Below are 17927 nucleotides of genomic sequence, written 5' to 3'. Positions count from 1 at the left end.
ACGGGCCAACGATCCCAATTATAAACATTTCTCGTGGCTTTTCAGAGCTACATTCGCCGAAAGAGGGACCGTGTATAGCCGGTGCATTTCATAGTTCACGCACCCTCGGTACACTCTTCACGTTCTCCGACGTACACCGCCTCCATATCGCTCTTGGTCCAAAAGTACTTTTCGTTTTCAAGTGCGTCCGAGCACATGCGGGTTGATTTTCTTCTTTCTCCCCCTTTTTCTCGCTCTCGTTGCGTCACCTTCAGCGCGGCGTTGCGCCGGAGCTGGGTCAACTGCTAGTACAACGACATGCAGGGTGATTTTCGCACCCCCTGTCACCGTTTTTGCGAAAGAAATTCGATAAATTCGCTAAACAAAATACATCAAAACACGTGGACCGAGCATGCATTTGTTCGTTCGAATCGAAATTTTTCGGAAGGAATGTCGGTGGCACGATGTGATTTCTATTATCTAATTATTCCTTCTTATTGTATTGATTTAGCATTCAACGGAAACTTACCAAATTGAAAAATTACACGACTACAATGAACGAGAAAATCTTTGAAAAAGTGGATGCTAAACGAGAGAAAACTTGTGCAAGCTGAGCGATTGCATGGAATTTAATTCCTCGTGGAAGGGGTATCTAAATTATCTTTTATTAATAAAGTTATAAACCACTGTATCGACACACAGAAGGGTAATGTTAGCTTTTCAGTTCAATCAAGCTAGCCTGTGCGCAAGTATTAAATACAGGATGCTGATATAGGCGGACGAATTTTACCCCGGATTACAGGGTAGCAGACTCTTTACCACTGAATCGCATCCCCGGTTAGTCTTACCAAAATTATCTGCTATTAAAAATTCGAAACAAATAAAAACTGTTACATGCTGTTCAATTACCTGAATTATCGAATTATGATACTTCGACAACGAACGTACTATTTTACTCTATTAAAAATTTCTCTAACAAAAATTTCTTTATCCAACGAATACGAACCTTAATTCCCGCACAGCTCACAGAAGCGTTCCGGAAACGATCAATAAATAAAAATATTATCGTGGAAAAGGAAAACGTTGCTGAATTTTCTAGAAATTCGTCTCGGCTGATGGACGTTCGCATAAACGTTCGTCCCGTTTACCGAATAAACTATACACCCGTGCAAATAGCCCGATGTTTTCTGGGACAGCCCAATATCTGGTCGGCGCAGGAAGCCGCGTTCAAGCCAAAGTTGCAAGTGATTTCGAGAGGCGGTCGTTAAACCTGGGCCGACACGAGGTTGCTGCGTAATCGCGAAAGCAAGGAAAGTATTTAGCCGGTTTACGAGCACGGACATAGAGAGGAGAGGCAGACGGAATGAGAAAACGGGAGAAAAGTGACGTGGCGGCGGGGGTGGTGGCTGGGCGGAGGGTCGCGGGAGGGTGCCGCACGGCAGAGAGGGGAGGGGGGGTGGGGGTGATAATTTGTTAGCATGCGCGCACCCCAAATGCGCGAAATCCCGTCGAAGTGCGGCTCGTGCGCATTGTTTCCTTGTTTGCCAGGTGTTTCGAGTACTTCGGCCGAGTGGGGGCCACGCCATTGTTACGAGAAGTCGCGCAACCGCTCGACAAAGCCGACGATCTAATGCTCTTTTATTGTGCATTGTGCTCGGCCAAATCAAGGAACGGGGAACACACTAACCGGGGGGTCCCCGCCTGCTTCGATGCGATAGGGTGAGGTGCCTATGCTGCCGCCGACTCGCAACAAAGACCGTCGTGGTCCTTCGTCTTCGCGATCTACACCCTTTTTTTTTGCTTCGCCACTCTGTTTACGATATCTCATCTTGAACGAATTTGGCAGCGACCTGCGCAGCTGCGTGACACGACTGGCCATCGACGGATAACATTTTCGTCAATTTTTATTCGAACAACAAATTTCTTGTTCGCTTTGTTCGTTCGTCTCGGTTAGCATTTCGTCCACCGATAGTTCAACGCTTCCTGCAACGTCACCCAAATATATGGGCGACGGAATTGTTCGGCCAGATTTTAAAATTAATTTGTTCTGTTCACGTAATGCGTGTCAACTTAGCGTTTCAATTTTTGATCGAATAAAACACATCGATTTTAGGAAATTTTTGAAGTGGTCGACACGGCAGTCAAAGTGACGATTCCCTTGCGCTGTAACAAAGTGGCAAATCTGTTGTGAAGATTTTAAACATATTCTACTAGACACGAATATATTGTTGTGAGTATAATACACACGAGTATTATATTTGAAAATTGCCACGAATAGAGACACGCAAGAAGTATTAATTTTTGTTCTCGTGTAAGAATTTATTAGTAGAAATCATGGTGCAAGAAGTTAAAAACGGATACACGTAATTAAGCGTTTCTATGAAAATCGTTTAAAAGCCACAGCGATATAACGATTTTTGTCATTAATGAAAGAAAGAAATAATGAAAGAGAATTTATTTGTCAATAATGAAAGAGAATTGTCGCGAGCGTCTTGAACAAATATATCTTTGCTAGATTGATTCGATATCTATCAGAAAATTAAAATATTATATTAATAATATAATTATATGAATGAAGATTAATTTATATAATAATAAATATATAATAATTAAATAAATTAAATCAATAATAATTTAATAAATATATCGAAGAAACAGGAATCTTATAATAAATAATCTTGAAATTCGATTTAAAAATCAGTAACAATAAATTGTGTCAACTCTTAACAATGTGGATCGAACAATAGAATTGATATCCTCTCTCGTTGCTAGGGTTTCTATACAAAGAAATGTCGTGTTTCTTCCAAAAAAAGTTTATTCTGCTCCAACATTTTTTAAGTGAAAATTTATTCGAACCAGTTCCATTTAGTGTATTGCGACTCGTCGCCTGGATGGGGTAGGATAGGGGATCGACAATGTGCAACATGGAATAAATGTCACGGCCATAGTAAAAATTACAAGTTCCACGATTACAGCACATTTAAATCACGAATGCGCCACGTAGGGGACACGTTCACTAATTAATACAGATGCGGAACATTTGTAAACATTGCGGGTTTCATTAAACACTATCCCAAGCGTTCACTGGTTTGCTCGTGTCCTTATGCGGCTGTTCATCGTCGTGTTTTCAAGGATCCTTTTTATTCCCGCTGTAATCACTTATCTCGAGATGGAAACTTAGATCGTTCGTTTTTGAAACGGTCTCTCGACTCGGTAAGAAACTAAAGCGGTTAATACGTCCGACTGTGTATCTACATAACCTAAAGAATCGTAGCTACTTTTGTGAACTTATGCGCAAGTGAAACCTTCATGTTTTCTGCCGGTTGCAGAGTGCGTCTCGGTGCTTATTGTTTTGCAATTGAGTAGGCGCGAATACATTGCCGGAGAACCTTCCAAATATTTCTGCAACGGTCGCAATTAATTCGTAACTAATTATATCGATTAAAAACTCTTCCGCTGTTAAGCAGAAACTAAGGACGAATGAATCCGTTAAAATTTAGGTGCTTACGGGTAGCCATTACCAGCTCACAAGTGATTAAACAGAAATCCATCTCTTCGCAGTAAGTAATTGTATTTGTATTCGGACTGCATATTATTGTCAGTACAATTCTGACTAATTTACAACACAATTATAGTCGTTATTCAAACCATAGGAAATAATTCGTTAAGTACACTCGCCGCGGGACGCCAATGCGCGTGACTACAGCAAATACGAGCTAAAATCAAATGCGACACAGCGGTTGCCGACATAAATAAATAATATAAAAACTATATCGCAGCTTGATTCCATTTTCCATGGACAAACAAACTTCATAGACTAGTTGAATTGACTCTCTCTCTCTTTCTTTCTCTCTCTCTTTCTCTCTCTCCCTCTCTTTCTACCATACTCTCGCTCTCTCTCTCTCCCTCTCTTTCTACCATTCTCTCTCTCTCTCTCTCTCTTTCGCTCTTACTCTCTTCCTCCTTCCTTTTCTGTTTCACGAGAAAAGTTCGATGGGAATCGACAAATTCATCTACTACATTATCTTCGATAAGGTTTAGATCGACACGAATGAAAATCGTCACAGTCAAAAGTGTATAAAAGTCACATTTTGATTCATAAACGTTTCAGACAATGACTATCAAATGAGATCGTTCAGGCTTTCTCGAGCCGAGATCTTGCGACTGAAAGTATCGAGGCTTTTCACGTGTAACGATAAACGGAGGGATCTACGTTACAGAATTCTGCATATAAAACATTTATTACATCGGAGAACAAAGGGAGCGAAAGTTTCGTTTCGAACTTACCATAAACGGAGCACACAACGATTATGTTCGATAACAAGATTTTTCAATACGAACTCGTCTTGAAAGGTGTCGCATATGAATTCGTCGTTCGCACCCGAAAATCCCTCGATAATTTCGTCCGCAACAACCCTCGTCGACCGAGCCTGATTTCGAGTACCCTAACTGCCCTCGATGTGTGACTAGCATCGTCGTATCAAATGAGAAAGCGGAAACACGGTAACTATAGCCGATGGAATCGTTACGACCAATTCAAACTAGATACAATTGTAGCCAAGTGTCGTACAAACTGCGCACACATATACAGGCTTCCATCGCCGAATTAATTTCACGTTAACACCGATAACATTATGTACAAATTTATTAAAACAATGACTAGCTTCCTTTAATCGTGCCACAACCGGCCAACACCTTGGACAATGACTTTCATTAGACTTTAACACGGATCACTTTTATCAGCAGACGTTTGAATACAATCACAAATGAATAAGGAAAGTCTCGCCAGGACATTGTTTCCGCCGACATATCGCAGTACAACGCTTCCTGCGAACGGAAGTTCGATGATGCGACTTCCAGTGGAGTCAAACTCAGGATTAGTCGATAAAACGATCGTAAATTCGATAACAGGTCCACGGTTGCTTTCCCTGCTACCAATAATATACTATACTCTTCTCTCTCTTTCGTTACATATTAATTAAGATCTCCCAGACAATATCATGGACTTCAACTTGATTATCATAACACAAACTCGTCGTCCATGCTCTCCCCCTTCCCGAACACACAGCTCGAAAATTCAACACGGAACAAAGTGTGACCGCGATGCCCACATAATATTTTCCGAGACACCCTAATCTTCGTAAAATCAACATCAAATCGCATGGTGGGGTTGTTATCGTTCTACGTGTTCTCCTGCGCCCACCGGCAAACAATAAACCTCGGAGACTCGTCGAATAAGCTTTATTGCGAGTTAAGCATCGGAACTGAGCGTCGCCGAACAGAAAGTGACAAGTTCGTTATCATAAGAGGCTCGACATCAGCGTCACCCAGTTAGAACGGAAACGCAAGCGACGAAAATACACGGATCTACACGCCCTGGCCGACTGAAGTCGCTCTGTCCAGCACCGAAAGAGAGAAACGACTCGACCTCTCTAAACGCGACTCATCAATTAAAGAAATCGTCGTCGTCGAAGGGATCGTTCTCCCTGACGAATATGTTCACCGACTCGGACTTCCTGATGTACTGGTCCGTCCTGGACTTGTTGCTATTATTATTGTTGTTCCCGGAACTGTACTTGCCCTGCCGATTGTGGTTCTTCAGGGGCAGGGTGGTGGCCCGATGATCGGGCACGTTGTCCTCCAGCTCGGACTTGAAGGCGAACGCGTTGTCGTCGTATCTGAGGTCCCCGTTGAAGAACGAGTCCCGGCCGCTGTCCTCCGACACGAAGCCGTCCGTTGCCTGGTGGGTGTCCTTGTTGTCGCAAGGCAGCTCCTCGGGAGTCGCCTTCAGATCGGAGGGTAGCCTCTGCCTGTCGGACGCGTCGCTGGACGCACTGGCCGTGGGCGTGAGGTCGTCCTCGAAGTAGCTGGATCGTTTGCTGTACTCTCTTTGTACCTCCTTCCTGGGCAGATCCTTCGCGTACCTCTTACTGGAGGAAGGGCTCGGCGGGAGCGCTGGTTTCTGCTCGTTCATGTCCGAGCGGATTCGTGGTTCCGCCGCGGTCAGAACCTCGGCGGGAGATGGGTCCGCGTGCTCCAAGCTCTGCGCGAAATCATCCTCGAACGGGCCCTGGGCCTTGGTGTGCGGCTGCCGCGGTTTGTGCCTCGGTATTCTCTTTCGATGGAGGCTCTCGCTCTTGGTCTCGGGACCCTCCGACCAGTACGGCCTCTCTGCCCAGCTGTCGTATTCTTGGTCGCTGCCCCAGTAGCTCTCGCGGCTTCTCGAACGTTGCGACGGACGTAGGTAAGGATCGGAATCGTTGTCGCTGCACTCGGATCTGGAGGTGCCGAACTTGCCGCGCGACTCGGCGTAGACTATATCGGCGTTGCGACCCTCGTTCGCGCTGTTCGGCCTCTTCGGCCAGTGCCTCTTCCTACCGGAAGGGTTATATCTGGGCGAATCGTCTCCGGGTCGATCGGAGCCGTATTCCTCGTCCCAGTTATCCGGATAGTCGTGAGGTCTCTCCCTGCCTTCTCGATAGTAATAATAGCTCTCTCTGGTAGGGTAATCGGCATCTGGCGGGCCCGGCGTCCTTCTGTTCCAAAATCTGGCGTCCTCTTCCCACCTTCGTCTCTCGCACTTTCTCCTGTACCATCTGTCCTCCTCATGGTAACCCATGCTCTCTTGACTCCCGAACCTATCCTCCTCGTTCCACAACGCCAGCTTCCTCTTCCTCTCCTCGTCGTAGAACGGCTCGTGCGGGCAGTTCCACCGCTGCGGCTGCGTCCTACACTTCCAGTGGGCTTCGTACTGATCTTCCTCGTCCTTGTATGGCATCTTCCGTTGCAGGAAGCGCCTCAACTCTTCTTCCCACTCGTCGTGCCAGGACGAGTCGCGCGGCCTGTGACTGGGGTTCTTCAACCATGCCACGTCGCGTGACTTCTTCACCATCCTGTCGCTTCTAAGGAAACTTCTGTCCCTCTTGTTGGCAGACGCTGGACCGGTCTCCTCGTAGAAAGGCCTGTCGCCGAAGGCTGGCTGATTGAACCGTGGCGGATGACCGCACCAGAATCTACCCTCGCCCCGAGTCCTTCCGTTGCTCTCCTCGCTTTCTTCTTCGTCCTTCCACTCGTTGTCGCTGTCGCCAGACTGCCGGAAAGCTCCCTTGAAGGCAGACTCCTTGTGGAACTCCTTACCATCGGGAGACCAAGGCGACGTGCTCGTCAGCGGCTGAGGTCCCTCGCTCGGTGGCTTGTTAGCAGCAAATAAAACGTTATCGAATTTCGCCCAGTTCCCGTCGTCCTTGCTGTCGTCCCTCTCCTGCTTCAATTCGGTGAAAGGACAGAAAATGTCTTGAGCATTCAACGACTTGATTTCTTTCGCTTCAGTCGTGCTGGTACTCAACATCTTGATCTCCTCGAAGATGTCCATCGTCATTGGCTTCGAGTCTTCGTCCTTCTTCGGCTGGTTCTTCGGGCTAGACGACGAGGGCGGCGTATCGGAGAACAGATTCAACAGTTCCATTTCGGCTACGCCTTTCGACTGGATCGAGGTCGGAATAACAGGAGACACCCGACTAGAGTTAGACGCCTCCTCTTCGGCCTGCTTAGGCATCGGCTCTGGCTCGCCTATGATCTCGCGCAACGCAGCGTACCTGTCGCTGGACGTCGACACCGAGGATTTCACTTCAGCTTTCTCTGCCAGCGATCCGTTTTCCTCCGTATTGCTTTCTACGGGTTTATCGAAATCTTCGTTCGCTTCACTGGTCTTCTCGGGCGCCTCCACTTCCGCTATGAAGTTTCTTCTTTCAGCCTCTTCCTCTGCCTCGGCGGTTGCCTGCTTCGTCAAGAAATCTGCTACTGTCTCCGTCTCGGAGATCGAAGTTCTAATTTTGCCTTCGGCTTCCACGGAGTGGGCCTTCTCACTCGTTAGGCTAGAAGAAGATTCGTTCTCCTCGCCTTTCGCGTTAGCCGAGTCGTCCTTTGCTAAATCTTCGTTGCTCGGCGGAAGCTTAACCGTTAGGTTCACCAAGGAAGCCAATGACTCTGTTTTGCTATCATCGTCCTGTTGCGACTCGGTGCTGTCGAATGTTTCCTTCATTGCATCGGATATTTCATCTTCGACATTGTCCTTCATTACGTTCTCTTCGTTCTTCTCCATCTGTTCCAGCTCTAGCAACTCTCTGAACACCGCGTATTTGTCATAAGTGGTGTCGTATTTGGTTTCTGGCTCCTTAGCCTGAACAAAACTCTGACTTTCTGTGTAAGATCCTGGCTGATCGGATTGCGTCTTCGTGGTCGTTACGGGTTCTTGTACGACAGGAGTAGCATCTTTGCTTCCGTTCGCGGCTGCTTCCTTAGCCGATAGGATAGCTAGACACTCGGTCAGCTGCTGGAGCGTCAAACTAGTCAGCTCTTGAACAGTCATACCGAGACTGTTGGCCAACTCGTTCAAATTAGACGATGTCAACTGGCTCAGAGTTATGTCCAACGACGGTTTCGCCTTTTTCGTGGAGGAAGATGTGTTCGTAGAAGTAAAAAACGTAGACAGATTCGTAGTAGGCACCATAGAGCTGAACGAGTCCTCGAAGGTCGACGTGGTCATCGAACTAATTAAATCCGACTTGCCGGACAACGGAACACGAGGACTGAAATTATCGTCGAAATGCCCCTTTACGTCCTTCGCTGGGCTTTGACTCCTTTCGCTGGTCGCTATCGGTGCAGATTGCTCGCGTTCTGGGAAATCGTAATGGAAGTAGCCATCCGTGTGTGGTGGCCTCGGCGGAGGCTTCATGGCGACCCTACCCCCCTGCTTTTTCGGGGGCAATGGCGGCGGATTGATCAAGATGTTGGTGGCCCCTCGAGGCGGAGGTTCAGGTACAAGTTCCAGCTCCGCGGAAGAGCTAGACAGTCGTGAGTTCGCGTCGGAGGAACATGATTTTAAAGGGGACGCCGGTGATTCGCTGGTCGCAGAAAAATCTACCGGGAACGGCTTATCTATAGACTGAGATTTATTATTTGGTAAATCAATGTCGAACTCTTTTCTGCGTGCCGATTTTATAGGACTAGAAAGTTGGACTAAACCGTGCATAGACTCCGTGGAGTCCTTATCCATCCTACTAAGCAACGAAGCGGTCCCAGTGGTGGGCACAGCTGAAACCGCTGGCGACTTTGTAGCGGATGAATCCTCGGGCGGTAAAGCAACTGCGAGCGGCTGATGATGCGCCGGTTTCGCAACTGTTTCCGACCTCTGCGCTGAATCGGAACGCGTACATACTGGTTGGACCGCCTCGCCGTCGTCGAAGCGATCGAAGTTCGCGAAGTTACTGTCGTCAAAGTGATTGTCCTTCGACGTCAAATCGTTTCGTACCTGTTGCACGGTCTCCTGTGAGTCCGAGATGGTGCTAAAGTTGGCCTGGAATGTGTCTGTCGAGCTCGTGGGTACTAGGTCCTTCAGCACTTTCTTCGGAGGATTCTTCAAGTGCTGGAAGAAGTCCTTCTTATCCACATATGGTTTTATCAGACCGGTTCCTAGGGGATCTAACTCTGTGAAGACGTCTATTTGGGGACTTTTAGTCTGGGACTGTAACAAATTAAGTATTCGAATTGCAGGATAAGCAGATGGATGGTTATTTAGTTATCTTCATTCATAAATGTAGTTCAGTCTCATAAACTGATGATATAACGTCGTGATCTAAAATTAAAGGTGTTTAAAGGTGTTTAAAGGTGTTTAAAGATAAGGAAAATACAATGTAAATTTGCGTTTGGAGAATAAAACCATTTTAAAGGTGACGGGATCCTCTAAAGTACTTGTTTGAATCTAACTTAGCAATGAAAGCATAGGGAACCAAATCCTAAACTAATTAAGTAAGTACGTTTACAGAACTCAATTGTAAAACAGCTTTGAGTATTTACCTCCTCCAGATCTTTCTTGATCGGTGTGTTTTTCGGTGAACTTGTGAGCTCGTTGTCGCTAAACAAATTCTCGGTTTCCTTGTCAAACCATTCGATAGAACTTTGAAATGGCGGCGTCTTAGACGATGATGTCGCTGCTGGACTGGAAGTAACTGATGATTGAGGACCAGGAACTGTTTGCTGTCGATCTAAATGTCCTCTTTTCGAACCCGATGGCGGTGGTGGCAAAATCGGTCGCACGGTATCTTCCAACTGTAAACGCTCGTTTGAATCATACAACGTTACTTAGGAAAAGCTAATCAATAGAAAGCAAGGGATACAAATATCTCGAACAACACGCACTTTCATATTCGCAAATGAATCACCAAACGGATCAGCCTCGAAGATATTATCACCGGATGCTGGTTGGTTGTCAGGGGTAATTTTGTCCATGTGATGGATTCCCTGCTGAAGAGAATTCAGTTCGAACTGTAAATCTAATAAATCCGCTATTACACCGCTTTGTGATTCGTTTCGTCTGTCGGATTGCTTGTCTAAATCCGAATTCGCGTTCTTGACACGATGAAGGGAGGTTTCGCTGCCCGCTGCACCCTGATAAAACAACGTTTTTAATTACTCGTTCGCACAAATTGTACGCGTAAGTTTAATTTTATAGAAATTCACTTTTGTATCTGGAGTTGGCTCGACGAAAATGCCGCTAGTATGACATTTAATAACGCTTATGGCATTCTGCTCCAAGTGCTGCTTCGTCAGCTCGACTTCCTTCTTTTTCAGTTCGAAAACCACTTGGAACAAGTCCCTCATCGCGGTCACCAACTGCACAACATTATGATGCATACGTGACAATACTGGACACTGATATATTAGCGAAACACAGATCTCGTTGTCTAATAATAACAAACGTTACGAGTGAAAAAGACTGTGGTGTTAACACTTAAGAACAAACTAAATTGTTAAAAGCAAACGTATGCGTTTGGTTCAAACACTAATAATGAAATACTCGACGAAAGCCTTATATTTCTGAAAATTGGTTCGAACGTTGTGTTCTATGCACTTCAAAAGAACGTACTGAAAAAGGGAGATAGAGGGAGTTCAACTTGAAGATATCGCAGTCCCTTTGAACGAGCACGAAGGGAATCGTGTATAATCGAACAACAATCTCCCGCGGCGTATCGTTGGAGTGCTAGGCCGAATCGTATAATGCAATTATTTACATGCCCCTCCGGAATTACTGAGCCACCGAGGTCGATATTGCTCCTCCGGATTGGACAAATATCATTTTAGACCCCCCTGCATCGCTAAAGCGAATCGTTCACTATAAATGACACGCTTCAACCGCGTTTACGAGTCGTATTGCCGCACGAATGGATCCTCCCATCGAATTAATCCTTGCCAGCTTCTATTCCCGATGCTTCGAAGCTGCGAAGGTAGTATTGAAATTACGAAAAGACTGCAAATTTTTTCATTTTTACGATTCGCGTTTTTCATTTTTATGGTGCGCATAAGTATTTGGACACTTACGTATTATTGTAAAAAGTGTGAGTTATATTATTGTAGTACAATCCTGTATTACAAATTGAATTCAAGATTTCATCTTAGACGGTCATATAATACCTATAAACGCCAACAAAATTTATTTTACAGTGACGCTCGAGTTTGTTCATTACAAGTGCTTATCGACCGCTTTTTATTCATGTTTGTTACAATTTGTTGCACTCAAGACAAGACGTGGAAGGAAATGCACGAAGATATCATGAAGAAACTGACTGCCAGACTCTAACGCGAGTAGTAAGAGCTTGTTATTGCTCAGAAAGGCGGATACATAGATGAACGCAATATTTCATAATTTTTATTGATTTATTACGAAATTTTTCAATCTACGACATACTATACATCACCGCTTTAATAGAATTCATAAATGTTCATTATATGTGTTAATATACAGCAACAAAATAAAGTTATAAAACTTTTAATCATATCTTATCCAGTGTCCAAATACTTATGTACAGTAGTATATGTATATCTAACCATTTCTTCTGCATTTATCGCGAACTCGGATGTACAAACGTATCTCACAATTTTTGTACTCTACAAAAAGTATGTTACAATTTATTTCTTGTATTTTTATTATAGAAACCGGAAACCCCGCACCAACAAGAACAATATGGTAATCAATGATTACAATCAATGATAAATAATGGTTCCCCGTGTTTGAAGTTACAGCGTGATTTTAGAATCTATGTAAAAAATTTATGGTTTCTCTATATGAAGGCATAGAAATATCTACTCCACTATCGTGTAAATCTTACTTGGCTCGCTGCTTTGTCCGTTTTGATGCCAAAGAAACGATGTCCAGTGTCCGGTGATCCAAAAATATATCCAAACGCTCTCGAGTCGCTCATGTCCTGAGCGATGAACGATATTTTATGTACAGGATGGTGATAAAGACAGTCCTGGAAAAGGCATATTTAAACTCCATCCTTGACAGTTTTGTTAAATCGATTGACTAATTCGTTACTAGCAATATCGGCGGACTAAATTAATTAAGAACGTAAACAAATATCTATGCAGCTTCGGTATCTCGCAATTAGTACAATGTTTGTCGTGCATGAACGCTCACAGTCCATTAATTAACACTAAACCTACCGAGCCGGTCAAAATTACCGTTTCCACATCTTCTCTTTCAACGTTGTTGATTATAAAGATTATAACGACTCCAAAACATGCATTGTAATAATAAACAGAATCTTTTCGTCAGTTTAAAGCATTACACATTAGTTGCTTTTAGTTTTCGGTGGGTTCAGTGTTAACATTGTCGCATGCATACTTTTTACTAGTGTTATTTTTTTTTTAAATTGCATGTTAATTAATTGTCCTAAGCTATTAAGAATAGATAACACTTACGAAACCTGCATTTACAATTATTATTATTATTATTTACAATTATTAATATGATCAAGTAATCACCAGAAGAGAAGCACTAATAAGAGTAACGTTGGTATTCTTACCCCCGACTTTTCGTCCCGCAACCGTAGTCCATCGATGCTGACCTGAACTGAGATTCGTTGTTTGTGTTCACCGGCAGCACGAATCGCCATCTTCAGATCGGCCAAAGCTGCTTGGCACATCCGGTCCCCGCGTGCTTCCGATACTTCCAATATGCCAATCAGCTTTGCCTTGAACGACACACCCTCCCCAAGAAATCGGCTTCGGTCGTTCTTGACTGCAACGAAAGCCGATTTTTCGTTTCGTTTGTTGTTGCTATCACGTCGCAGAAACTTCCGTGTTCATCGCAAGATCAAATACACGTGTACGTCATAATATTTTATCTACCGAAACAGTTTACAATGTACTGTGCTCTGATGCCGATTTGCGAGACATTACGTCGTCAGGACTTTCAGTTATCAATCGTAATTGGATACCTTCTTCAATCCACTATGGACGCAAAAATTTCGAAGTTAAATGCCAAAAGGGGGACGAATCGTTTGCCCTGCATAAAACACGTTCTAGTTATCGACTGCATCGATTGATCGCGACGTAGAAGCGACGTTACGAGGATATTATTTCCTAGACTACAGACATAACTTTCCTAGAATGCAAATTATATTAAACACTTTGCCCGCTGTGCTAATTAAATTGTGAAGTTAAACTCTATGACGTCAACAATAGCTTCGGCATTCGTACGTTTTGCGGGTCCTAATCAAATTAGGAAGACACAATGGATTAGCATACAAATAATTTTCAAATCTGAGCCGATAGTTCCATCACCGACGTATGGATGACACCGGCGGTCGCAATGTTACACATCTCGGTTACACTAAAGAGCCCAATAGTTTGCGAGCCGATTCAGCGATAAAGCTGAAAGTGCTGTAGAAGTGTAGCGAGCCTCTTAGAAATGATTTTTTCAAAGGGACAAAGAGCAGATCTGGTGCGGCAACTAATAAAGGAACGTGAAATCTGTCACGGTAGATGCTCGTTTTAATAATCCCACATGTGGCCTCATTCAAGCCCACGAAAAAATGGAACCGTTCGCGGCGCCGAAACTATTGAATTATCGGATTCGTGGCAGCAGGGGTTCCGAGCCGATCTGCCCGGCGATCGTTTCAAACCTCTCTCAACTAATATATTGATCGGTCATACGATCAATTTGATCTCGTGAAAACGCGGGACGAGAGTGGTCGAATGTGCTTCACGCAAGCAATTTATTTTCTTCACTATCACCCCACCGGGATCGGTGGCACGGCGAATTTCATTTCTGTTCGAAGGAGATTGGAAATGTTGGCCCGATCGACAAATTCGAATGCAGGTATCAGGTTTTCGGGGCGTACTTCGAGCCTGTTGTATCGTCCCGACAGCACCGACTGCGGGCTTTGTCTTTCCACGGACAATTTGTCGAAATCTCCCTCGTCTGCCGCAGCTTTTTTGCGCAGACTTTTTACGACCCCTCGCGACTTTAATAATCACGACCACACCGGCACATTTGTTTGAACGTCCTCGTGCGGCTCGAGTGGAGAACGCCAACTGTCGATACTTCAGACTCTATCCGGATAACCAATTCATGCCCCCCTCCTACGCCTTTTCTCCTCCGTTGCCGGTCACCTTTGTACCAGCTTTTTCCTTCGCACACATCTTCCTTTGCCAAGTCCCGTGGCACACGAGACTTTTATTGCCCCCGCTCTGTCATAACAATCACTCTCGCATCAAGCATCGCTAGCGTAAAACAATGGGTCGATAAAACTCGAGGAACCTGCCGGCTGGATTAGAAGAACCACTAATTACAACTACCCTTGACGTGATCGCACGGAAACGTGAACGCATGAATACCCATACTATCATTTTTCTTTTTCCTTTTTTAATCCCATGAATCTTTCCAACTCAAGGAGACAATACGTTCGACTTTGAAATCAAGAACATCGCTGCAGTTCGAGAAGTATCGATGCATAATTTCTGTTGCTTATACGTTTAGCGAAATTTTATATCGAAAATAACGATTTTCTACGTGTCTGTTTCGTAATATTGTACAGCTCAATTCTGTCCTTTCTATGAATAATTTTTAAATACGGAGGAAAATTTCTCCTTCCCGAATCAAAAACTATGCTGAGTCACACTAGACCTTCACAGTAGTGCTTTCGATCGAAAAGATTAAAATTGACATGTTTGCTATTTGCAAGTAATAATAATTCTTGTTAGCCGAATAATAATCATTTTCAATATGCAAAATAAGTGTTTACTTAGTCCTCGTTTTTATAATAGACAAATTCTAATTTAGGAGCATTGTTCGACATTCGATAATTTGGCGATATATACAATTATATGAAAGAATTTACTATAGATATACTGATCGTAATGAAAACAACGAAATATTTAATTATATCCAACGTGAAGTCTTTTCACATTATTTATGAAATGTGTGGTGCAATGGTGATAAGTATATCCAGTATATCTGAGCAGATTTGTATCGCAAACAAGAACCTCAAACTGTTGATAAGAAAGGGCCATATCGTTTCCATAATAGTGAAGGTTGAAATTATTCGTTGAAGAATGTGAGACAACAAGCAGGTAGCTATGACATAACCTCTTAAATGACAACTGCACAATCAACAATTTTGAAATATTGCGCAATCAAAATGAATGATAAATGAAAACGAGTTTTTATCCGGTTTTTATCAGCATCATGAATCATCGAGCACTTGCACACCTATAATTTAAATCCTAGAAACAAGCGCATTAAATCATTCCCGGTACGGTGGTTATATGCATTTGTAAATAAAGTAGTATAATCTGAAATTAATATCCGACGAAATGGTTAGTGTATCCATCTGGCGGTGAAGCCGCGAATGAGCACAGACAATAACGCCACATCAGCACAGTCGATAATGTCGTATTGCAACCGAAGCTCGCACGGAAATCTCACCTCGACACTGTCGTTTCCGTTGGGAGGAAAAAAAAGATCGACAGTTTCCGTGGATCGGAACCGGACAATAGAATTCATGCAACTATACAGTACGTTATACTACCATTACGTGTCATCTTAATCCGCCTGATTCGAATCGAGCGACTGTCGTCTTTCTCCCTCTTAAAGAAGGGAAGCCATATTCCAAAGCTCCCTTTGACCGATCTGCAGGGTGATATCACGGACGTCATGCTTGAGAAACATTGATAAAAACGCACGGAACAAGGGCAAAGCCACCAGTCGCGACACGAATACGTTGATTCGAATCACAACGATCTCACTAAACCACAAGACAACGGCGACGTAATGCACGTTCCCCGACGTTTCCATGAATATTGTGCAATTCGTAGGGGGTGGGTTTTTACTCACACTTGTACGGACTGTTTTTCTTCCGTAAGGTCTGCATCGATAGTTCCGTGTAGGCGACGAGAGAGTATCGGAACACAGCAGAGAAAATATTACCGATCTTCTCTCTCGGCGCACCCTCGGCTGCCGCACTATCGTGGATAGAATTCTCTCAACACAGGCACATGTCGCTCACACTTGTCTTTCTCCCTTGCCTCTATCTTCGTCGCCCCTTGCGCTACTATCTTTCCCTTTCTACTCCCTCTTTCTCTCTCTCTCTCTCTCTCTCCTTGTCTCTCCCACTCTCACCCTTTTTCACCCGCGGTCTATCTCGTGCTCTTGTCCTGTCCAGCCGTTACTCTTTCGCTACTCCCTCTGTCTCCCTCGTTTCGCGTATTTCCACGAACGTACCGAACTTGCTGCGTTTCACACGCGGTCGATACCTTTCGCTCCGCAAATACGCTCGCACGTTCTTGTCGCGGACCACGAAGAGAACACCGAAGTCGCGGGGACACACGGTTCCAGGGATTCGGTCTTCGCGATAGAGACGCGTGGCGTGAAAATACGAAGGAAGTAACGGCCGCCTCTGCCGGCACGGATCATCCATGTTAGCCTCTCTTATTGATCAATAATATACACATACACCACCTAGTACGCGGCGTTGTCGCTTCGGGGCCACAGGGAGCATTTCCCGGTTCGCGCGCGCTTTTCCTCAAGCCGTCCTCATGCCTAGTTCAAAGGCCTCGACAGTCGTGTCGATTTCGTGCGTTTTCTTCAGAGATGATACTGTTCAAGACAAGACCACAGATCTCTTGTTCGAGTACTTTTCTGAATACGAATTATCAACCGAATGACAATCGGTCAACCGCTTTTACTTTTCGTCGCAAGATCAAATCATGGTGGCGCGATTGCGGACTGTTTCTTGACGTTGTTAGTTTTGCTCAAAGTTGACTCTGCTTCTACGAGTCTTTATCGAAATAATAACTATGAGGGGATTTAAATATAATTCAGTTGTTATTGTGTTCTGTTATATAAATATATCTTATGCTTCTTCAATATTTCTACGATGTCTTTGGTTGTGAAAAATACAGTGGGGTGTGTTGGATACATGACATCCCGTTCGATGGGAAATCTTGGAAAACAATAGTGTGACAAAGTGTTGAAACATATACCGATATTTGTTTGATGTTATTTCGTAAAACTCACATTATATTAATATTAAAACGTACTTATTTGCAATTTCATTTCGGCTGTCATTCTGTAAAATGGATGTTCTACAAACATAGGGGTAAAACATAGATAAGGAATGACGAGATGGAAGTCTCTTACGAGTATATAATTTGTAGTTTCAGTTACGCCGCTAAATCGATAGATGGCGCCGTTATACGTGTTACGCGCGATATGCAAACATTGCCTGAATTTAAATTGCAGAAATCGTTAGATGTTGTTACGATATAAATAATCATTACTCTTGTCAAAATTGATTAATTTTAGTATAGTGGTTATCCCATGTTGAATATTATTAATTCAGTTTGAAATGACTTCCATGATACAGATGAGCCATATTTTTATCTTGAATGTATTAATACCATACAAAGTTTTATTATTACTTTGTAATTGATGAGCTGTCAGAAAATGCAACAAAATAAATGGAGTAACAATCGAATTTAGTACGGACGCAGACGTTTTCTTCGTCACAAAAAGAGATAGTAGATCAAGCATTCATCCAATGCTTTGCATGTTTTAAAGTTGGACGCATCGCAATCTACGCTTGCCATTCTGAACTCAATCTACA

The 17927-nt window shown here is 43.9% G+C and overlaps 1 protein-coding gene across 6 annotated transcripts; it reads right to left on the bottom strand.

The window, feature by feature from the left end:
- Positions 1 to 2776: 2776 nt before the first annotated feature.
- Positions 2777 to 16759, bottom strand: Dab (DAB adaptor protein). Of its 6 annotated transcripts, none has more exons than XM_033465542.2 (7): positions 16157 to 16759; positions 12843 to 13057; positions 12144 to 12287; positions 10498 to 10650; positions 10177 to 10425; positions 9835 to 10086; positions 2777 to 9502 (listed from the first exon to the last, which is right to left on the bottom strand). In XM_033465542.2, exons 1-7 carry the CDS (start codon positions 16191 to 16193, stop codon positions 5426 to 5428), a joined length of 5127 nt encoding a protein of 1708 aa, XP_033321433.1. In that variant the 5' UTR covers positions 16194 to 16759; the 3' UTR covers positions 2777 to 5425. The 6 variants fall into 6 exon arrangements, with proteins under 6 accessions (XP_033321433.1, XP_033321432.1, XP_033321434.1 ...); XM_033465541.2 differs by lacking the exon at positions 16157 to 16759 and adding an exon at positions 15852 to 16113; XM_033465543.2 differs by lacking the exon at positions 16157 to 16759 and adding an exon at positions 15852 to 16113 and having other exon boundaries at positions 2777 to 9403.
- Between the last annotated feature and the right edge of the window lie 1168 nt (positions 16760 to 17927).

This window comes from Megalopta genalis, chromosome 8, assembly GCF_051020955.1.
Source record: "Megalopta genalis isolate 19385.01 chromosome 8, iyMegGena1_principal, whole genome shotgun sequence".
NCBI lineage: Eukaryota > Metazoa > Arthropoda > Insecta > Hymenoptera > Halictidae > Megalopta > Megalopta genalis.
The sequence above is the reverse complement of the archived record's forward strand: the minus strand, read 5'-3'. Positions and strand labels throughout refer to the sequence as shown.

Bases quoted from the DNA above. Each gene is read 5' to 3' on its own strand.
- Dab (XM_033465541.2), bottom strand. From the start codon at position 15,978: ATGACGTCCGTGATATCACCCTGCAGATCGGTCAAAGGGAGCTTTGGA. The intron at 10,426-10,497 runs GTGAATTTCTAT...TTGTTTTATCAG, and splicing joins AGCCAACTCCAGATACAAAA to GGTGCAGCGGGCAGCGAAAC. The intron at 9,503-9,834 runs GTAAATACTCAA...AATTTGTTACAG, and splicing joins TCAAGAAAGATCTGGAGGAG to TCCCAGACTAAAAGTCCCCA.